This window comes from Onychostruthus taczanowskii, unplaced genomic scaffold (assembly GCF_017590055.1).
Source record: "Onychostruthus taczanowskii isolate IOZ18803 unplaced genomic scaffold, ASM1759005v1 scaffold87, whole genome shotgun sequence".
Classification (NCBI taxonomy): Eukaryota; Metazoa; Chordata; class Aves; order Passeriformes; family Passeridae; genus Onychostruthus; species Onychostruthus taczanowskii.
This window is the reverse complement of record NW_024506662.1, coordinates 456,442-479,982: the sequence shown is the minus strand read 5'-3', so window position 1 is coordinate 479,982 and position 23,541 is coordinate 456,442. Positions and strand designations below refer to the sequence as shown.

General features: G+C 41.2%; 1 protein-coding gene across 3 annotated transcripts in view; it reads right to left on the bottom strand.

Annotated features, from left to right (window-relative positions):
• MACROD2 (mono-ADP ribosylhydrolase 2) overlaps positions 1-2,086 on the bottom strand; it is an 852,083-nt gene extending 849,997 nt beyond the window's left edge. For 2 of the 3 annotated variants that reach the window (XM_041425153.1, XM_041425154.1), the window contains exon 1: positions 1,838-2,084. In XM_041425153.1, the coding sequence (XP_041281087.1) occupies positions 1,838-1,883 (46 nt within the window). In that variant the 5' untranslated portion in view covers positions 1,884-2,084. Of the gene's footprint in view, positions 1-1,837 lie in introns of all 3 variants that reach the window. The other variant, XM_041425155.1, reaches the window with a different exon arrangement.
• Between the last annotated feature and the right edge of the window lie 21,455 nt (positions 2,087-23,541).

Below are 23,541 nucleotides of genomic sequence, written 5' to 3'. Positions count from 1 at the left end.
AGCTTTGCAGGGGTTCAGGGATGCTTGTGAAAGGTGAAGGCAGAACTGACAAGATTTCATTTCCAAAGTATTGACTGGGTAAGAAGGAAAGAAGTTGGGCTTCTGTAGTTTTCCTCCCTAGTAAACTAGGTACTTGATAAGAACAGTCCCACAGGGCTAAAAACTGAAGGGCTATGCCAGCAATGAAGAGAAGCTTTTTCTACCCTCCTCCCTCAGAGTACTCAGGGCCAACATCAGCATGGTGCTGGAAGAGTTACTGGAGCAGAAGACTGGCAAATGCTCTTCGTTCTCACTGGGCAAAAAGACAGGGAGTTGTGGCCAGCTAGCACTCAAAAATGCATCCTGGATGGAAAATCTTCAGCAGCATTGATTTGCATTCACCATGCTGATGGAGACCACCATCCTCATAGCGGACTGAGACACCAAAAGTGTGTCACAGCAGCTCCAGTTCCCAGACCCTCCACTCTGCCCTCCTTACTAATGGCTGGAGTTCACCTGCCAGGCTGTGAATTCACACAGACAGTAACAGAGCTGAAAGAGACAAGTGGGAGTAATAATAACATTCACCAGAGTAACTTTTCCCCATCTGCCCCTTGTATTTTTCAAAGGTAAAACATACAGCATTAAGGGAAAAGTCGGTTGTAATTGATCACACATAAACAATGCTTGAGACAATTTAACTGTACTTTTTTTCACTGAAAACAGAAACTTCTGCCAGGTAGAAATTTGTTGCCTCACCTTTACTACAGAAGCATGGATTGTAAGATGGTTTGAAAGAAAAAGACTCACTTCATTTGAGAGGAGTTTGACAGGAGCAACCACCCTACAGGAAAATAAGTTCATTTCTGTTTCAACAATTTTTCCTTAGAAATGTGCACTTGAATCCTGTTCTCTGAACCGGTCTTCAGCCTTCTTAGCTTGAAACAGAGTCACAAGGATGATGGAAGACAAAAAGAGAACTTAAAATATGACCCTAGGATAGCTATTTCTTCCTCTCCTCATCTATTACTACATTACTTGGAACACACCGGACAAGAAGCTTTCCTCCTCACAGATAAAAACGTTGCACTTCCACTCTGTGAATTTTTTTCTTAATTTTTAAATCGGTCTCCCTGGGATCAACATAAACTACCAACAAAACAACCCATCAAATGCTTGGCCCACAGTTTTCATGCTCTGGAGTTTGACTTAGAGGCTTTATAAACTGAGAGTACGTCGGTCGAGGTCCTTAAAATACACATGAAAATACATAAACAGTTCAAAAGATGGGACGTAGGGGTGCTCTGAGACTCCCACACACCAAACATTTCACCCCGGCTGAGCGACACTAGAATCCGAACTGATTACACCAATGATCCCAATAAACCACGCTTCCCGTCAGAAAACAAACCCACTGAAAGGAGCAAAAGCACGTTTTGAGAGCATGTGCCCAACTTTTCGGCCTGAAACACTGCCACAAGGTGACTTGGGGGCGGGCAGCCCTCAGGAGAGGGGTTGTTTACCGCCCTCCCTCGCTCGCTTCCCTCCGCCCCGGGGCTCCACTCCTCACGGATACGCCGAGGTCTGGGGGAAACATCCCCAATTCCCGCACGCCCGGGCTGCCATGAAGGCTGGTTCAGCCAGGAGACCCCAGGACAGACGCAGGGAACACGGAGTTCCCCCTTCCCCACCCCGTCCCTTAAGGCGCGGCCGGCGGCAAGCGCTGCCGGACACCCCCCGGTGAGGCGGCGGCTCTGAAGGCACCGGGACCACCCCCCCCTTCCCTGGCTCCCTCCCGGCTCAGCGTGGGCTTAAAGGCGGGAGAAGCGGGCCCGGCCACCGAGAAGGGCGATAATACCTTTCTCCTCCCGCCACAGCTTTTTCCGCTTGTTGCCGGGGTACATGGTGGTGTGGCTGGCGGCGGCTTTGAGCTGCAGGTTCCCCAGGCTCACGAGGGGGTGGAGGAGACGCCGCGCCAGAGCCAGAGCCAGAGTCGAGCGATACCGACGCTCCGCGCCGCTGCTGGTGCCGCTGATCCCGCCGGGTCCGGCTCCGGCTCCGCGCCCGCCGCACGGTGCCCGTCAGCCGGGTCACGCCTCGCTCTACCCCGACACCCCCGCAGCGCCCGCCCCGCTCCCCGCCGCCCGTTGGCTCCGGCAGCCGCCGCTCAGCAGCCGCCTCCTCCTCCTCCTCCTCCCGCACCGACCAGGAGGAGCCTGAGCGCGGCGGCGCCGGCTCGGCAGGATTTGGGGGAGTGTGTGGTGCGGGGACACGGCGTGGCGGGTGCTTGGGTGCGACACTGCGTGCTCTGCGCGATGCCGGCGCTCGGAGCCCCCGCGGGGCGAGAGGGAGGGAGGGAGCGGGCGGACACCCCGGTCCCGTCCCGCCCCGCCACCGCCCCTCGCCCGCCTCCTCCGCCCCTCTGCTTCCGGGTTGCGGCGGTACCGGGCTGTGCCCGGGGCGGCGGGGCTGTTGCCGGGCGACCGCGCCGGGGCCCGGGCCCGAGCCTGGCCGGGCTCGCCCGCTCGCCGGCTCCTCCCGCGGGCCGGCGGCACCGTGAGGCCCTGAAGCGCCCGGGAGGCAGGAAACTGCCCCGGCCGGGGTAAAAACGGTGCTGGAGCTGCAGATGCCGGGCTGAGGTTTCCGGGAGCGGGGCTGAGCTGGTGTGTGCGGAGAAGGGCAGGAGAGCGGTGTAGGGACTGCAGCACAAGTCCTGCGAGGAGCAGCTGAGGGAGCCGGGGGTGTTCAGCCTGGAGAAGGAAGCTCAGAGGTGGCCTTGTCACTCTCTAGAACGCCCTGAAAGGAGGCGGCAGCCGTGTGGGTCCCGTTCAACCAGCATCAGGACAAGGGGTCATAGTCTTTAGCTGGGCCAGGGAGGTTCAAGTTGGACACTGGGAGGAATTTCTTCGCAGAAAGGGTGGTTAGACATTGGAATGGGCTTCCCAGAGAGGTGGTGGAGTCACCACCCCTGGAGGTGTTTAGGAAAAGACTGGACGTGTCACTCAGTGCCATGTTGTAGTTGACAATCTGGTGTTCACTCAGAGGTTGAACTCCATGATCTCGAAGGTCGTTTCCAACCTGTTTGACTCTGTGACTCCTGGAATCCCTACACCACACCCCCTGCCCTTAGTCCCACCTACTGTGAAAATCACCGCGGGCTGCAGTAGAGGCCAAGGTCCGCCTGGGTCCAAGGCTGGAGGAAGGCACCTTGGCGCCTGTGCCGCTCAGCCTTCTCTGTAACAAGAGTAATTTTCTCCTTCACACCAACTCCCATGGACTAAATAAATAAATAAATGCAAAAGGTTCCGTACAACTTATAGATGCTCTTAGCTTCACTTGTGCCCCCATGGAGGGAAAGTCCCTTCTCCATGCAGGTGAATGGATTTAGCCCTGGAGCACAGCAGGTGCTTGACTTAGAGCGGGACTGGTGTGACAAAGGACACATCGCAGCCTCGCTGTGCCATTATCTGACACAGCTTCACCGAGACAGAACAGTTCACAGGGGTACAGAGATGTCAGATTGGAGTCAAACACGGGGTCTGCATCTGTTCGTATGGAATTCCAGGTAAATCATACAGAGAATGTCTTGTGTGCAGCCCTTGGTCAAGGACTGCCTTTTCTCTTGTGATACACTCTTGTGCTTCACGTGTATCAAAGAAAGGTGAAGTACAACTTAGCGACATTTCACTTCTTTTCTCAGAGTTTCTGCTAAACACAAGCGTTAGCATCTCTACTACAAACATTAATCTTGGTACAGCTCCTTACAGTGAAATCGTTAATCTTATCCCACTCGGTGGTGCAGGGAAGAACCCAGTTTACCTTTTAATAAATCAGACTGAGTCCCCTTTACGAAGCATATTTGAGCATTCATATTAGACCACCTATTGAAGGGTTGTTGTTATCTTTTCCTGATCTCTTTGCCCAGGAGATGTGCCTTGGCAGCCCAAGCACAATTTTCTCATCTTGATAATAAAAATGAGAGAGAAACCAACAGGTAAATTTTTCTTTTCTTCTTTTTACATCTATTATGTGGAGCAAATATTTGAATGCATATCCTAGATCATTGAATATTTACCAGGCTACTGAATATTCTGGTGTCCTGTGGGATCTGTTCCACATTTTATAAATCAATGTTTATTGGACCAGAAGGGGAGAAAGAGAAAACTTAGCTCTCTTCCTGTAGAGGCCATCTGCATGCATTCTGCAGTTTCATTTGTAAAAGCAGCTACAACAGCCATAATTTTGGAAAATATCTAAAGCAAGTATGTACATATATAAAAGAGGAAAGAAAATTAAGCCTGATGTTTACACCAGCACCAAAATGAAAGACAAGATAAAAGACAGGAATAAAACTGTTCTTCAACTTAAAAACAGAAGTGTCCAAATGTAACAATTCCAGTAAGAAAATTCTTACTGCGTTTTACATTTTTTTCTTCAGGTGCTGGTGATACAATTGATCCCACTGAAGAAGCAATAAATTGTGCCACTGACTGATATGAGCACGACCTGTCTTCTTACATTTGTTGATTGTGGAGGCCTGAAGGCAGAGAAACCATCAGCATTATCATACATGGTGGGAAAATTCACCTAAAAAGTACCGTTTCAGTATTTGGATGAAAACCAATCTTGCTGCAAACTGGGAGATTATTTTCTGAGAAGGCTGTAGCAAGATGTATATATTGAGGGCTAAAGCAATGCTCAGAAGGGCTTAAAAAAGTTCTGTTGAAAAAATGACTATGAAAATTGCACCAACAGAAAACTGGTGTTGGTCTAATGATCTGTGTGTATTTAGTGCATCCAAGGCTGGTGAACTAGGCTCAGAATCTGCAGAGGAAGACTGGGCAATGTCCAAAATTAGTATTTAAGAGATATATAGCCTAGATAGAATACTAATAGCTGCAAAATGAACATTTAACATATGGATAAAGTAATGACTGGTTAGAGAGCTCCCATTAGAGATATAACAGGAAATGTAAATTAATATGAGAGTGGATACCATGCTACAGAAATGAATAAATGAACCAAAGGAGAGCAAGAGCCTCGATCCAAACTGCTGGATCATCCAACCGAACCAGCATTAAGGGCACTACATGCAGCCTTTCCAGTGCCATCAAGCATCCTGGCCAAAGTAAAGGTGGTGGCACAGCAGATCCAGTGCAGAGCAAAGCTGAGCAGATCTGGGGCTCTGCTCAGAGGCAGTTTGGGGCCACGGGATGAGCCCTGGGTCCGTGGGGGTCAGCTGTGCTGTGGGAGCCGTGGCACACCAGGAGAGAGTCGGTTTGAGATGCAGATTTTAAAGAAAGGATCAAATCGTCTGTTGCTGGAGAAATAGAGAGGATGGGAATGGAAGTTGGCTGTTCCAAGTCTTGATAGTCTTAAAAACATTTGAAAAATTCAGTGTCAAAGAGGGAAGGGCAAATTAGTGCCACCTTCACAAGCACGGCGTGGTGCAGGGTCAGAGCCTGTGTTTGTGGATGTTGAACCATGGGCAGCACCAGTGCCACTGGGCACTTTTGTGAGAAAAGGTGTGAAGTTTAACAAGAAGAAAATTTGTATGAAAATGGCAGTAAGCAGGCTCTTTTCATTGTTTACAGTGGAAAGCAGTTATTTGGTTTTTACACTGTTCATTTTTTCCTTGAATACAGTGAAAAAGATAAATTAAGATGTCTTAAAAGTTCTTAAATAATTCAAATTTCAAATTTTCATAATTTAAATATCAATTTGTCTTAAAAGTTCTTAAATAATTCAAATTTTTATAATTTAAATATCAATTTTATTGATAAAAATTTAAAATGCAGATCTATATTCAGATTATTTCCTCAGTTTCTACCTCATTAAAGCAGAAAGCAACAGAACATCGTGGACAGTTTCACATGTTAAGAAAAAATTTGTTCATCATGTATGTGAAAGTATCTTTTTAAACATATAATATCTGTAGCTATTAAAAAAATTGATCTATTACACCAATAACACAGCAATATACTAATCTAAAGTGTGTTTATAAATTATTTATATTTAATAAAAATTTATTTCAGCCATCATTATTATTTTCAAACCTTGCCTGTGTAGCAAACCGTGCACTAGACACGGTCCTGCTGATTTTGATAAACCCTGTGCCATGCACGTTTGCGCTGCTGGAAATTCAAACAGAAACTTACAGCCCCTGTACATTAACCATGAAGTCTCTCCTCCTGTCCATTCCTATCACATGCTGGAACTCTTCCAAGTCCTTTTCCCAAGGCTCCTGCAATATCGCTGGTAAGATGTCATCTTTTATTAGCACGTCCACTCTGAGGTACACTAACATGCATTGAAAACATAAAATGCACATCATCCATCTTTCATGTGACAGCTGCATCCCACCTACTGAACTTTCAAGCTCATGGCACACCTGGGTCAAGGTTCTGTTAATAAAATGATGCCGAGTGACAGAAGAGTGGGAGTTAACTGCCTGAAAGCATTTGATAAACTGTTACCTGTGGTTTCTTTGGTTTGTTGCCTCGGGCAAATGTGCTAAAGAGGAAACAAGTAACTACAAGCCCCATTTGTCCAAGTGGGTGAATGGAGATGAAGATGAAAGGCAATGTACTCTGTTACTCACAGCTTGATGATTTTTGTCCACTTTGTCAGGGAACTCTCTTTTGTTCCATCAAACAATTAGCTGAATATAGCTAAACTATGAGTGATAGCTAAACTATTCAAAGAAAGAAAATTGTTTCTGTGCTTTTGATATGCCTTTTGATATGATCTCATTATTCTATTGTTTCATAAGTAATCAAATGCACAGTGTTTCAGTTTAACCACTAAGGTTATAGTTGTATCTAGATACTGTCATTTTTTATAGTAAATAAATAACACATTAAACACATAAATATGTTGAGATAATTAGTCAAATGATCTAATATGTACACATTATTAAGTGACAATTATGACAAGACTAATTTTTTTTAATATTTTGATATACACTTCTCATTTTTTATTTGTTGCAGCATTACAAACTTTGAGAAGAGACTTTTGTAGATCCTTTGAAGTCAAACCTATTTTAAATCAACTATTTTGGAAAACATCATTCCAATATAGTAGTATTTTAACACAGTTTAGTCTGGTAATGTAAATGAGTGGAGCATTTTCCCAAGACTTAATTGCAGTTCTGAAATACCGGGTGTGTGTGCTGCGTGTTGTTACCATGTTGTACCTGAGTTCTGCAGTGAGTGCTGCTGTTCATTACAGCCATAGGCAAAGGAGGCAAGGGAGAAAGGCAAAAGAGAAAGAGCTTTTCATAGTCTCCACAATAACCCCACAGACCCGATTTTTTTTTTTATGTGCAGCAGAAGACCCAGGGAAAAAAGGCAGGAGTATTCAACTTAGGCTCCTCTCCAGGATCAGCATCATATGGAAGAGATAAAAATACAAGCTGAAAAATTCAGCAGTTGATCCAGACTAAAACTGTCTTCTGCTCCTGGAACTATTCCTAGCTCAGAGAGGAAAGGAGGAAAGTGTCCCAACTCAGAGATGACTCAATGCAGAGTGGAGTGGAATGCCACACTGGCTCCCTGGGAGTTTGCCACAGTTCAGGTGGGTGTGATGGTGGTGCTTGCACAAACCTTTTCAGCCCTCTGCCAGTGGCTGCTGGAAACAGAAGTAACTTTTAATCTCAGTCATTCTGTATCTGAATGAACTAAGATGTATCTGAATGGACCAAGATGTGTTCCACAAAGTACTTGATAGAGAAGAAAACTAAGTAGGAAATTACTCCTCTGTATGCCACTTGAAAAAGTGGAATTCCTGTTCAGTCTGCAATGTCCTCAGTAAAAAATAAAGATTGAAAGCACAAACAGAATGAAAGCCAATGTGACCTCAATAGAGAAGAACAGAGTTTAAAAAAAATAAAAAAGAAAAAAAGCAGGGCATAACCATGTGCTCAAACATAAAGTACATAAAAGCAATTCCATTGACTTCACCAGCACCACTGATGTGCTCTGTGACTGCTGGGATCTTGACCTCAGCAGGCTGTGTGCAACCTTCTTATCATCAAGAGAGTCTAGTGTCTCTGCAAGGACAGAACATAATTAAATGGCATCACATCTAGCAGAGGAAAGCATAATGCCAATCTGCACTAGTAGTAAAAATATTCCCTGGTTATAAAATTCCTTCAGTGAATTCTTTCCAGAAAAACAACATCCTGGCATTAGAAATGGTCAAGCCAGGTGACCATAAGAAGAGGCAAACATGCATTTTCTTGTTTTGGTTCGTCCCTCATGACTGCACACATCTACATCTGTGCTTGGATTTTTATTTTAAGACTGAAAAGGGCAGAAGGCAAGTGATTTATTCCAACATGCTGTGCCATTATAGCACTGAACTGGGGCTGGTTGGGCTGGGAAGTAATTGGTTGCTAAAACCAATAAAAAATGGGAGTACCTTTAAAAGACATCTAACACGCTAATTGTTAAATTAGGCTGAAATTACATTATTTAAGAAAGCTTTCAAGTGTCTGAAATGAAAGAATGTCATACATTGGAAATGTACATGAGGAAATCTAGATCTCACCAGAGGGGACATCCACTGTCATTATTCTGCTATTTTTTCTGATTTGTCTTTTATAACAACTTTGTCACCAGACAGAAAAGAAAAAAAAAAAAGAAAAAAAGAAAAAAAGCTAAGAGGTAGTTGACAGGTGAAAGAATGAGCAGACGGACAAATGATCTAATAATTGGAAAAATAACATTTTAAAATTACATACAGGGTAAAGCTGGTACAAAAACAGTTGATAAAAACTGAGGCTATTTTGAATGTAGATGTTATACATCTTACTATTTTTGTTTCAACAGATAATGTACATCATCAAAATCAGTGGAATTATACCACTACAAATAGATGTTTATTTCATCTATAACAAGAAATAACTAAATTAATTTTCAAGTCTGCTTTTCCATCTCTCTCTTTGCTTGGTTATTTTGTTTGGCTTAGCTTTATTCCCTCCAAATGATGCCATCTATTCATGGCATCTTCAATTCATGTTGCTATTCTCACCATTTCTGATTGATTTTGTTGTTAAATCCATCTATTCCTACAGACCTTTTGGTGCACAGACTGGAAGCAAATATCTGGAAGGCACATTTTGATTATGAAAGTACAGGTGCTAGTGAACATTTGTGAGATTCTGTGTGTGATACAAACAGAATCCCAGCATGTACAAAATCAAGGAATCATGGATGCTGGAAGGACCACAGAAGATCTTAGCGCAAAGCAAGGTTGCACCAGGGTGCTCAGAGATTTGACAGGTTAGGTGCTGAACACCCCCTGGGGTAGTGGATTCACAGCCTCTCCAGACCACCTGTCCCAGCCTTGACTGGATTTGCTGAAGTTTGTCACCACCCTTTTTACATTTCCATCTAGACTCCAGCTTTAAAGGAAGAGTCCAAGGAATCCCAAATCAGTTGTCTGGTGTACCACAGTGCATAGGGCTGTGTGAGCACACCTCCACACTCTGTACTTCCCTGCACTACACTGCAAGAAAAGATCCTGCTGTAGCCTCAGACTCTGCTGGACAGCGTGGCTTTTAGGCAAAGAACTTTACACTGTATAGAGTCCCAGACAAAAGCAAGAGCTGGGGTGGAGGGTGTCTGCTAAAGGAATGGCATGATTAATTAATTACTTTCCAAGTAATTTTTCTTTCTAATTTTACTTTACTCTTTTGTCTTCTCTTGCATTTTGTTTGCTTTGCCTAAGATTTTGTGTCCTTTATTGCTCATCTTTCCATTAGTAGCACAGTGTATTTTTATCCCCTGTAAATGCAACACATGCTCCTGCTCCTTTTCTTGCAATGCTTCCAGCATTGCACAAGCATATCTACATTTTCCTTTTCTTTTTTTTCCCATCTTAATACAATATATGCCATATCCACTTCACTATTTCCTCTCAATTAAATTGTTCTAAATTATTTGTTTGGTGTGAAGGGACAACAGAAATGTCATAAAAATAACTGCTTTACCTTTAATCACCTGGGTATCATAACAGTTTGTGTGTATTGTATTCAGTGCAATTATCTTATATCACTTGGTAAAAAAATTAATTCAAAATTTGGGAGTTCAGGTTTTAAAGGAGATAATTAAAAAAAAAAAAGTTATATTATATATAAAAATACTGAGCCTGAATGGTGTTAATTAAAATGTCCTCCCCATAACTGGAATTTATTGCTTTGTAAAGATCAGTTATTGTATCAATGATATACTGTGTTATATACAAGAAAAGTAGGAGATTTGCATCACAATTCTTAGATGTTTCAATTCTTTCTTTTTTTTATATAGTCCTCATCACCATTAACTATTTTTTTGCCTTGTTACAGTAGTTTTTGTTGCTAGTATCTTAATAGCTTTTCCCAGCATGCCCAAATCAGTGCAAATCTTTTTACTAGTCCACAAGTATTTCTTGACCTGTAGGAGGCAGCTTTGTTTATAGTCCTCCTCAAGCTGGTCAAGAATTGTATTACGAGTTCTGTTCTGTTCCTATAGAACTCCACATGAAACCTTCCTTTTATTTTGACTGTGAGAAATTTATTTATTGTGGATACAGAATGTTCTTTGCCACAGTGATTCCAAATGCAGGTGCTGACAGTGTCAGCGAGAGCAGGGAGTATGAAACACTTTGCTCCCTCCTGCTGGGAGCTGGGCAGGATTCCAGCCCTGGTCACTGCCCTCTCCTCGGAGGAGCTCTGTGATCCAGCAGCCTTATCCCCATGGCTGTGCCCTGCTGACTTGATTCCAGGCCATTTCCTGACTGCACAGTAACACGGAGAAGTTTGCATTGTGTATCCTCTTCCCTGGCTTATCTACAAGCTTGATAAAGGTCCTGACATCCTCTTGGTTGTTAATCCATCTGTACTTACATACAGGTAGTGCAGTTAAGGCTGATATATAGCAAATTCTCCAAATAATCCATTCCAGAGAAAATGAGGACCTTCTGCCTGCTCATGCATAGCAGTCTAAGGGATAGCTAGCTGGCTAAAACATCACTTAATTTATGATTATTCATGCAGGTGGCTAAAGCTCAGTGCTACTATGCTGGCTTTTGTCCTAAGCTGGAAAATGAATTTACTTTTTCTTTTCTTCTTTTAGCAATCTCTTCCTGAAAACCCTTTCAAGAAGCAGTCTGTAGTGTTCTCATTAGAATTTAATCTCTTATGTTTTAATAACTATCCCAGTGGATTACTAAAGTGTTAGAATTATCTAAAAAAAATAAAAGAAAAACATAATTATATAATTAGTTAACAAATTAAGACTATTTGCCTCAGATACGTTCTGTTTGGATAGAAACAAAACTGTTTTATAACAAAATGAACCTGCTTACCAATAACTTGCATATTCTCAGAAGCGGAAAACAATTTCTTTTTTTTTAAACCACAGAGAAATAATGTTTCAAAACAAGGAAATGTATTTCAAAGCATAATTGTATAATTTATCAGGAAGAAGGTTTAGTCCCTCCAACACAGTCACAAACTGTGTTGCACATTACTTCTTTTAATAAATTTGAAAAATTGTCTGAAGTACCAGTATTTTTCACTAGCACCCAAATTGCATCCACACAGTTATTTGAAGGTAGCGTGGACAGGCAGCAGTCCCACACACTCACTGCTAATGGAGCCTTCGGAACAGGAGCATTCAGTGCCCACACCTGGGAAGCAGCGTTCAGGAGTCTCAGGGCAGGCTGTGGTGGCATCTGGGGTGACCCAGAGCAGTGCTGTGGAGGCCAGCAGGGGCTGAGACCCTGCTGGCTGCCGTGGTGATGAGGTTGGCCAGGTATCGGGGTTTGCTGTTATTTGTCTCTGCCCCAGTACGGGAAAAGTGGCTCTGGGTGGCCGCACTTTCGAAGGACAAGTCTGGACTATCAGGTTTTTCGGTCTTCAATCTTGTTTATTAATTCTTATCTGTCATATTTTCTCTCTGCCCAGCTGAGATCTGTTCAGCAGGACAGCCAAGTGCACTCTCCCCCGCCCACGGGATGGTTGTGTCTTTTATAGTGAAAATCACGTCTGTCGTATTTACCTTTAATTCCCAATACTTTTCACCCTTATTGACAAGTGTACCTTCACCACAAACTAATCCAAATGTGCCAACATCATCACACAAAATGGAAGACATGAAGAAGAAAGAAGAACCCGGGACCACGCCCTGAATCCTCCATCTTTTCTTCGTGACCCCCTTGTACCTAATTTCTAAAATCTATACTTCACCCTGTAAATACACTATTCACACCCTAGAACTTCTCATTTCCTCATACACAGATGTTTCATCTCTAGATGGATCAAAGTCAAGCCACCAGACACTTTTGTCAACATTCCAAGGTCTCCGAGCCCCCAAGGGTTCTCTCGGTGACTCTGGACATCCAGAGTGATGTGTTGAGTTCCCACAGCCATGCTTGGCAAAAATCAGCATGAACCGTTCACATCGCTGAGGAATATCAGGAAGGGAGGGTCAGGCACTGTGTGTACCCTGAGTTTCCAGGAGGTGAGACCACAGCACCACTGATATTTCTGTGAATGACTTGCAGAACCTGCCAGGACTGGAGAATCACAAAGCAATGACAACAGTTCCAGTTACTCCCAGGGAGCAGTGCAGGGACTTGTGCTTCTCATCAAGCCCTCACTCAGAGGGTTGCGGTTCTGTCTGGACACTGAGGTGACACTTGAGGACACAGCAGGCAAGAAGAAGAGAGATCAGATGACATTTCAGAGACACTCACAGCTCTTATGAATGCCTATAATGGGACACAATCTAAACAATTCTCTGGAGGGCAGCTTCCACAGAGAAGAATAAGTCCATGCACTTCAGAGTGCAACTGCCCACCTTTGAAATATGGTTGCCCAGCCCTGGCCACCACAGATGTTGAGACCATGTGTTCCTGTCCTGGATTGCCACGCAAATTGCATTCCATTTGCCATCTCTATGGCAGTTGTCTTCTGTTTAGTGGGCAGTTTTCCTGATCTCTTCCACAACCACTCCTTCCTCCAGGGGGACATCTGCTGATAACAGGCTATGGAATGTCACTGCATGGCTGACAAGAACTGCAGCATCCCACTGGCTCCAGAGGGAGGAGCCAAGCATTCCTACCTGGATATAATCTGGAGATTCTGGAACACCAGCATGGCTTCTCCACTGGATTTCCCAGAGGAACAGCAGCTGCCTCTTCAGAGGAAGACTGCACCCTTCTGCAGGATCCCTGCTCCAACAGAGCCACACCTGACACTCCAGGAGGACTGCAGCCACAATTCCAACTGGACTGCTACCAACAGGTTGTCAGGTCATATTCTGACTCTGTCAGTGTTGTTTTAGTTTACTGCATTGTTTATTTTATATTTTTATTATTATTTTCTTCCCTGATAAAGAACTGTTATTTTTTACTTCCAAATGTTTTGTCTGAGAGCCCCTTAATTTAAAATTTATAGCAATTTGGAGGTGGGAAGGGGTTTACAATTTCCATTTCCATTACATTTTCCATTTCCTGCCTTCCTTAGCAGACACCTGTCTTTCCAAACCAAGACAGTTCCCAAAAATGACTAGTCACCAAAATTGCTGGAGATCTCAGGTCTGCTCTTCACACAGCAGTAAAGTCCAGCAGCTGTGTCCTGTGCTCAGGAGGAGCAGGACCATCAGTGGGATACATTGCCTGGAATTTGCCCCCAGGACCCAGAAATTAATTTGGCAAACAGCTGCCACCTCGCAGAAATTGTTCTCTCTCCCCCAACAACACATCTTACTACAGACGGACTGAGCAGTAAGTAGCTGAGCCACAAGCATCTCTCATTATCTGCCCCTCTCTCTGGTAGTTGGTCACCACTACAGAACTGGGCAGTGAAATACATTTGAGCACAGAAATGGGTAGGGCTAATGAGAGCTCATTTTTTTAAGGCCTGAGTCTTAATGACTGTTTCTTACAGTAAGTGTTCTCTCAAGTGATAGCTAAAATTTGCAATTTTCAATAAAGCCTTACAATGTGCTATCATTACTGTGGTGAAATGTATTTTTATTACTGGAAAAATGAAATAGCATTAAGCTGCTGTTATATATAGCAGCATGTACTATCAATGTCTTGTGTCTTGCTGCTGATAAAGCAGGAACCTGAAAAGTCCCTCCAAGACTGATGAATCAGTCCAGGTCCTTAAACTAGGAATCAGGTGGAAATGGAAATTCACCACATACAGCTGGAGTTGCCCCACAATATTTGAATACAACCACATTTTGCAAAGTGGCCATTAATTTTGGTTCTGCTCATTTTTAGTATCCAAATCAATATCTCATAGATGTGATTTGTGAGGATGGCACTTATTAAATTAAATCAATTTCAAATGCTAAGCTATAGTGGAGATGGATGTAAGAAACGCTTATCAAATATTTGCTTCCAGATGCAGTTATTTTACTAGTAAGTTTTTGAAATAAAATCTTAGTTTATGCCTAAATCCAGTTGCATTTGAATGTTTTTATTGGAAAAAAGCTATAACAGAGGCAATTTTCTTCATCTGTGAACAAGAGAATCACAGGCTGCTCTCCATACACTTGTTATTGTTAATTTTTTTCTGCTGGAGACTTGCGCATATTTTAGACTGAATTTATTTTGTGTTGATGCTTTGCATTTGGGGTAATAAACAGGTTTATCAATATACAATCCGTTTGAAACCAGTATATTAAACAACTGAGTTAGATCTTTGGACCTTGCTTCAGTTGCATTTGAAAAGAAGGTTACATTTTCTGGATTGGTAAACAGCACTGCTAACAATAAGAAAAATGCTATGTTCGTCATGGAGCCTTTCTGTGGTTCACGAAATATTAACAATTTTCTGTTTACAGAATGTGTATTCCAGTTTTTTAAAATATTAGTTTAAAAACTTTTTAAATATTATTTTAGACTGCCTCTGTAAGGCAGCAATACTGTTTTCATGATGATTTCTGGATTTGACACTCATCTTAATTGCTGATAGTTTCCCCTATTTAACATTACCCTAAAAATTAAGTAATAAGAAAGTTGCCAAAAATATTATTTAATCATAACAGATGTAAATTCACAAAAACCCCTCCTAAAATACGATTTCTCAGACCTAAATAATAAATTGCCCCTTCTGGCAATCTAATTGGACAACTGAATAAGTTTCCTATACAAGGGAAACCAACTACTCTTAAAAAAAAAAAAAGAAGATAAATTAGTATTTCATGTTATAGACTCAAGTCTGCAAAACTTCAGTCTCATCATGTTGCTCTAGTTGTACAAAATGGGGTAGAAGCAGCCTCAGGGAAGAATCCAAAAGTAATGAGGTTAGTTCAAGTGGAGCTGACAGAACAACTCTCTATCAGTCCCCCAGCACTAAGCCATAGATCCAGATGCAGCAGGTAATATTCACCTTAAAATATCACAAGATCAGCAACAATTTTTCTGTGGTTTCGACTTCTGTTTTTTGAGTTAAACACACAACTTAGGACAGAGTTAGAAGGTACAGACTACAACCTTTATGAGAAGTTAAAAAACCAGATTAACAGTGTGCAACCACATCTGCCTTAGCAGAGCTCTGCAGTAAATCTGCACAATTTTCCCCTTTTCTATAATAACAGTATCTGCCTAGCTTTAAAATAGTTTGTGTACGAAAGATGGAATAACAGAACGTATTTTAGTTCACCCTGGACATTTGATGGCAATATACCTGCCATACTTACAATGGCACAAGGATAATTAATTGAGACATTGCCAAAGGGACATAACACTTTAACTGATAAATTCTTTACATTTTTCCGAAGAGTCACAGCCAGTATTTCAGCTTTAGGCTGGTTTATTGCCTAGAGCAAATGTGATTTTGATAGACTTACACAAGCTATGGAAAATGTGATCTAGAATGGCTACATGTTTCAAACATAAAAAATATTCCAGGGAAAATAGAAAAGCTGCTGCACTTGAACTTCTTCATGCAAATAAGGACTTACCTGAATATAAATGATGTGCATTTTTGAACAAGGCCGCCAAGCTGAAAAAAACCCAAAGCATATTGATATTATAATTCCAAGATGAGATAGTTTGATCTTAGTTTGATAGGGATGATTTAAAACCTAGATTAAGGAGGTCATCACAGTACAAATCATGGCTAGAAGAAAATGAAAAAACGGAAAATAGAAATCCTAGCAGTAGTTATTTAGTGAAAAACCGATTTAAACCCAGTCTAAAAAAAGTTCTAAATTAGAAACACCAGTGAATTTTATTTTTATTAGTTCTCTACTGTCCCTCCAGCATAGACACAAGTCTTCAAGATATTAAAGTGCTTTTGTTAGCATAGCTGACTTGGCTCGGTGAACCAATCCTTGCCAAAATAGTAATTTACTGATATAACTCTGCCAGCAGACTTTTTCATGTGTATTATCCAGCCTCATACAAGGTCTGCCCCTGCCTTTCTTTGTATTCTTAATTGGCCATCACCCTCTTTAGGCAGTTTCACACCATGCTATCTAAATGAAATATTTCAGTGATTCAGCAATGACAGCTAGAGGTGTAAAATGTTTGAACTTTTTTTTGTATGCTAGCTTAATATAAGTAAAGTGTATATATAACCGTCAAAACTGGTCTGATGTCAGAGTCTTGTTGGATTCTCCTGGTATATTCCTGCATCTGAGCAGGATTAGAGAGAAGACTGGAGAGGTTTTTAGTCCCAAAGAGCAGATGCTGCAGGCGAAAGTGCCCATTACCCTTAATGATGACTGAATATCATCTGTGGTCACAAATGCCATTTCAGAAGTGATGTCAAGTTTCAGCTGAAAAAGTAACACCCTGACAGAGAAAACTAAAACAGGAACTACCTGAGCACCAGACACTGTGCTCCAGATTCTGAAGAAATATTAATGGGAATGCTAAAATTTTTTTCTTCAAAGACTTATGAGATTGTCCCTTACAGAAAAGTTGATTATAAGAGTTTTCTTCAGGAAGAAAAAGTAGATCAAAGATAGGTCCAAAGAGGAAGAAACAGTGAGGGGCATTAACTGGGGGGCATTAACAAAATCTATACCAGTAGACATGGACAGTATTTTGGTGCGTGGAGAGGGGTGGGAAATTGTGTATGTATTTTGTTGGAGTTGGTTTTCTTAGGAAAAATCAGAATTTTGGTTCCTTGGCTTAAGAAACAGCTTTGGCAGGATAAAAATGGAAGCAAGGTTCCTTCTTGTAGGTCAAATTGCAGCAATAATAAAACAGGGCTATGGCTACATTCACTGGATCTGTGTATATCCCCAGGCGTCTGTGGAGGCTACGCTGACTCACAGGCAATGGAACTTGGCATTGCCTTTCAGATGTGGGTAAATTAGGTCAGGCTAATGTGAAACACAACCAGGCAAACACTCAGGAAAAAAGAAAAATGTTCAAGTGATTGTGATGCCCATGGCACACTAAATGAAACAATAGTTTTTTGAGAATTTCAGTTGAACTTTTATTTTCAGTGAACTTTTATCTCAGTTATTCTGTCAGATACTATACTTGGAATGGGTCTATCAGATTTACTAACTTATTGAGACAAATGTTTTCGTTCCAGGTTTGTAAGTTCTAGAAACACGCTGACTAAATGCATCGTGTCTGGGAAAAGAGCAACCTCCTTGAATGAGAACAGTTTAATAAAAAATTAAATAAAATAGAGAAGCACAGGTACAAAATTATGAAGAGCAATAAATGGAAGATATTTACTACACAACTATATCTTCTTTTACTTTTTGTTTTCTGCAAAATCTGATAAATACTAAATATCATTAAATATGAGATTTCATTGATAACATTGGAGTTCTGATATCTGTTATTACTAAATTCCTAGTGCTAATAAAGCAGAATCTTTAAATACTTATTGGAGTGTCTTCTAAACAGTGAATGGGCCATTAATCCTGCTTTTTAAAAGTCAATACATACAGAGAATGTTTTTCAATGATCACACTGTTTCCAGCTACCAATTATAACCTGTTTTTCTTCAATCTAAGGAGCCCAGACTCATTCAGCTCATAAAATATATGAACGTATTTGTGCCATCTCAAAAGCAGATAAGCTGAATTTTTAGATGTTTTATGTATGGGATGTCAGTCTTAACAAATGTTGCAAATACAGCTCAGCAGCATAAAAAGACTGTTTAAATTCTATATATTAAGAAGAGAACTGAGTGACATTTTACGCCAGTTATTGCTAGTATGAATGATGAACAATATCTAGAAATACACATAAATACGTATGTATACCTCAAAAATAAAGATTGCTTTGAAAGAAATGATGCATCATTTCTTTTCTTCTCATATCTAGGGCACACTGAATGAATTTCAAAGATTAAGAATGGAAGATATCACCTCACTGCAAGCTAACAGCCTTGGCTTTAAGTATCTGCTTTCCCCACATGCTGCTTGCCCTCTGTAAAGCATGCTGGCAGTATGAGACAATGGAATTACAAAGCTTGTCTAAAGCAGATGTGTCTCAAAAATTGAAAGCATCATCTTTAACAAAAAATTACACTTTCTTCTGTGTGTTACATCATGTCCACTCCAGGTGTTCCTCTGCCACACTGTGGGGTCCCTCCTACGGAAAACAGCTCTCCATGAGCTTCTCCAATGTGAATCCATCTCCTGAGCAGCAGCTCCCTGCAAACTGCTGCAATGTGAGTCCATCCCATGGGCAGCAGTCCTCCCAAAAGCCCTCCAGCATGGGGCCCCTGCTGCATGGGGTGCAGTCTTCCAGGACAGGATGCTCTAGCCTGGGCTCCTCTCTCCATGGGCCTCCCACAGGGTCTCAGCCCCTTCTCAGGCACCCACAGCTCACCCATGGGCTGCAGGTGGATCTCTGCATCCCCATGGATCTCCTCGGGCTGCTGGGCACAGCTGCCTCACCGTGGTTTCACCACAGGCTGCAGAGGAATCCTGCAGCTCTTCCTGCGCCTCCTTCTCCACTGACCTTGGTGTTTGCGGGGTTCTTCCTCCCACATGTTCTCACCCCACTCTTCTCTGGCAATCACAACTGCACAATAACTTTTTTTTTTCCTTTCTTCTAAAATGTGTTATCACAGAGGCGTTACCACCCTATCTAGTTGGCCCAGCCTTGGCCAGCAGCGCATCCATCTTTGGAGCCACCAGGGACTGGCTCTGCCAGACACAGTAGAAGCTTCTGGCAACTCCTCACAGAAGCCAGCCCTGTAGCCCCCCACGACCAAAACCAAGCCATGCAAGCTCAATACATCCCCAATCTAATATTTTGTAATATTGCCATAAAAGAGGACAATGAATGAATCAATCAATACAAGTGTCACCCTTGATTTCTGGGAGCTCACATGACCTGCTTTTCCAGTTCAGCATTTTAATCCCTTACAGGATTACGTTTCAATTCACATTCAGAAGTGCTTCCATGGGGTAAAATGTCTGAGCATTTGCCTAAAATTTTAATTGAATGTGGACCCAATTCTTCACTGTTCACTTGATTTGCATTTGGGAGTATGTTATTGTTTTTCGAAAACCCTTCTGTAAAATGCGGATTGTAGATTGTTTGATGATCCAAGAAAGTGACTCAGTGGGGAAGGGTGCAGTGAGTATATAAAAATGAAGAAATAGTCACAGAGGAAAATCATTAAGATTTCTGAAATGTTTGGTGTATTTTAACTGTGAAATACACAGCCTTTAGATCTATATAGTGGTCAATAGTGATTTTCAGTGCTGTGGTAGATGTCTGAGGGATTTGTGAGGCAAAGAAATTTTCTAACCTAGAGCTTTTAGAATGCTAAACTATCTAGACCAAATATATTTTTTTATCATTACTCAGAAATAAAATCTATTTAGCAAAGTATATATTATATACAAGCTAATTCTAGTAAGATACCTCTTTTAAGCTCCAAGCAAGCTGAACAATACTTTTTATCCTCAAGAAAATAAGTAACAAGTAGCATCTGTAAAACTCAACCAGACTAATTTGCAAGAAGTTTTGGAATTAGCTAAATCTATCTAAAGTCATCTGTTACATTTAAACTGAAACTCATCTGCAAATTAATTATTGAAAAATGTGAGGTGCAAAAAGTTGGGTTTCTACAAGTAGATCAGCAGCAAGAGGAAGTATAGAGAAATTGTGGGACTGCTCCTGAGCAGGTCAGGGAACTGATGACAGAGGAGAGGACAGAGAAAAGAGCCAAGTACTCAGTGCCTTCTTCACTTCAGTCTGACCCTCAGTAAAGAAAACTGCCACTCTCTTCTCAATGGTGTCTAAACAGGACAAGAAGCATCTTAAAATGCAGGAAACTCTAGCTAAACATAAGAAAATGTTTATTTATGTGAAGGTGATCACTACAACAGGTTGCCCAGGACCCCATCCCATGAGGTTTTGAATATCTCCAAGGATGAAGCCTCCACAACCTCTCTGAAGACCATGACTGATCATGGGCCCTGGACCAGGTCATCTCTAGAGATCCCACCCAATCTCATCCACTCTGTAATGCTGTGATAAAATTAAGTAAAGAAAGCAAATTTTCTTTATTACAAAATAAGCTGGAGTCATGGTATTTTCCCCTTAATGCAATCTAACCTATACTCAAGTACTCAAAAATAATATTTTCTTATTTAATTTGACTGCTGGATTTTTCAAAGTAGTGCATTGATAGTAGAATACTTTTGATTATTACTGATGTCTGATTGGAGATGGGATTACCTTACTTTCATTGTAATTGGCAGTCCTTTTTAAAAAGACATTGACAGTGTTTCTGTTAACTGTTTACCACTAAATCTCTTTCAGTAAGATAATAGATAGGGAAAAAGAAAACCTCTCTTAGCTATTCTTGGTGCTGTAATTTATTTGTGTGGTTCTTTTTTTCCTGCAAAACAACCTGGCAAACCCCATCATGATAAGGATTGCTACCTTGCAAGTAAATCCCTTGCTAGTGATGATAAAGGCATAACAAACATGAAATTAGACAGCTCCACCATCCATTAACCGTGGAGCAAAGCAGAATCCTGACTGTTGTTCTGCACAATGGATGGTGTAGTACCTAAAGCAGTGGTGTTCCTGAAATCCTTAAAAATGGTTTTGGGTTTTTTTTCTTGAACTTGTCCAAAATGTATTTTTTTTTTCCTCTAACCTGAAAAAAGGGATGACTAAAAAGGGTTATGACAAAGATCTACAAAATCATGAATTGTACGGAGAAGTTGGATAGAGACCAAGTATTTATTGCCTCTTCCAAAACAAAACCTGTGTGGGATCAAATTAAGGTTTAAGGAGCTACACTGGAAACAAATGAAAGTGTTCTTCATGTAGCAGAGAGGAGATCTAGGGAACTACATGTCAAAAGGTGCGGTGGTGCCAAAAAAATTTGCAGGAGCTCTAGGGGACACTGAACATTTCACAGAAAATAAAACCCCTGAGAGTTATTAAATACCCAAGTACTGTATCTAGATCAAGAAGTCTCTGAGCTTCTCAGCAGATGGAGACTAGAAAGTATTCTGTGTACTTACCCTCTTCCTAATTTTTCAGGAACATTCCCATTTGGTCACTCTTCCTTTCAAGTCTCCACTTCAGGACAGGCTGAAGTGTTCTCCCTAAGCAATGCAGGAAGAAACAAATAATTACAGAAGACAGGAAACAGAAAAGGTGGAAGGGAAAATCAAAATGAGTAAAATAAAATTTAAAAAAATAAAACAAAATAAATAAAATAAAACAAATAAAATAAAATAAAATAAAATAAAATGAGATCCAGACCACCCTTAACAGCACTTACTGCTATTTCCACATATACATGATCTGGTGAGACACTGGTCAGTGCCTGGGGCCACGTGATCTGTGGTCTGAACTGTGTGACCACTGGGAAATATCAAAAACAGTATAAATGTCACAGCAAATGTGATAATAAGATGTATCATTCTTCAATATTATTGCAGGAAGATTATGTTACTTGATGCAGTTATATTAATGTGATTACCCAAATGATAAATGCTTTGATTAATTTGTCTCATATCAATGTGTGACTATTACAAATTAAATAACTCTGTAAAAATAAGGTATTATGTAAGTAATAAAAGGTATGCATTGAAATAAAGCTTTTGAAAACCACTGACATTCATTTAGAATTCAGCTTAGATAAAAACTAGCACAGCCATACCTGAATAAAACACATTAAGACTTAACAGATTTTATAGGTACCAATCTTTCATACAACCTTCTCCTTCAAGTAGTTGCATGTTTTATCACAACCAAACCAAAGGAAGAAATATGCAAGATAATATAAACTTGCAATCCTTAAAAACACACACACAAACAGGTGAAGTCCTCATTTAAAGGTTGAGGATGAGGGAAGATAGTTTGAGAAGGAAGTGTGTTCTTTGTGAGGGAGCAGCAATTTGTACTCTCCTAGCAGCCATTCACAGCACAAAAGTCTCCTAAAGAATTCAAGAAAAAAATTGTGGTGGCATTCCCTCACGCATTTTTATTACAGAAAAATAAGCATCCATAAGCAAAATAAGAAAAACAAGCATGCTCACTAAGAATATAAGAGATTTTAGCACCTAAGGTGCACTTTCCTGTAAAGGACTGCTGCCTGAAGCACAGGGCTACTACAGAGAGAGCACCAGTTGTTGCAGTACTCTACTTATCAGATTGCAACAACAGTGAGATATTTTATTTTAGCCAGTGACCAACATTTGGAACCACCAATTTCAGGGTGTATATTTTTCCTTTTGATGGAAGTATTGCCCCATCTATTCCCCAGCCCAAGTGACTACCCAGGTGCAGAGCAGTTGTGCAGCATGCACGTGCATGCACAGATGCGCATGTGTTACACGCTCTGTCCCTCTTTTACTCAGAAGAAATCTCTACAGCTCTGGTAGAAACAAGGTTTCCAAAAGCACATACTTAATACCCAGAAATCAGGCTTCAGAATAATACACTTCCAACCAGATCAATTACTGGTACTTTAGGTGGAATGGAAGAAAATGTTGTTTCTTTCTCTTCCACTTAATCTTCAAGCAGAATTTCCTTTGCACCAAACACAACTATCTTATCTTTTCCCACAAAGTTTAAGTTGGAAGTGCATTGGCACCAAAAGAAATAATCACCAATTCCTTATTCTTACCCCGTGCCATCCTCCCCTTGCACTGGCACAAGTGAGAGGAAACTGATCTGGGCTATCAGAGACCAGTTTTTTACTGGCCCTCTGGTGGCTTCCTTTAGGTTTCTGCAGCTTGGGGTGCAAATCCAGCCCTGCCATTAATAAATGCAAAAGGCTTTAGAAGTCCTCGCTCTCTTACCAGAAGTTTTATGTAAGCCTGAACCAGACTTTTTTTCCCCTGCAAGTTAACTTCCAGGTCATCTTTTTATGCTTTAATGTTATTAACCCTAATCTTATGTTAATATTAATGTTACCAAGTAACAGTCACATTCAGTTGAAACTAATACTCTGGGAGTGTGGGAGGAGAAACAATACTTGAAAGATCTTTGTTGCCAAAAAAAATATGTTGTAGTTAGCTGGCAGACAGTGGAATAGTAGCTGTTGGTGCTCAGGCCATGGCTCTGTAACTACTCTTAAAGGCCTTAGGAAACATTCAA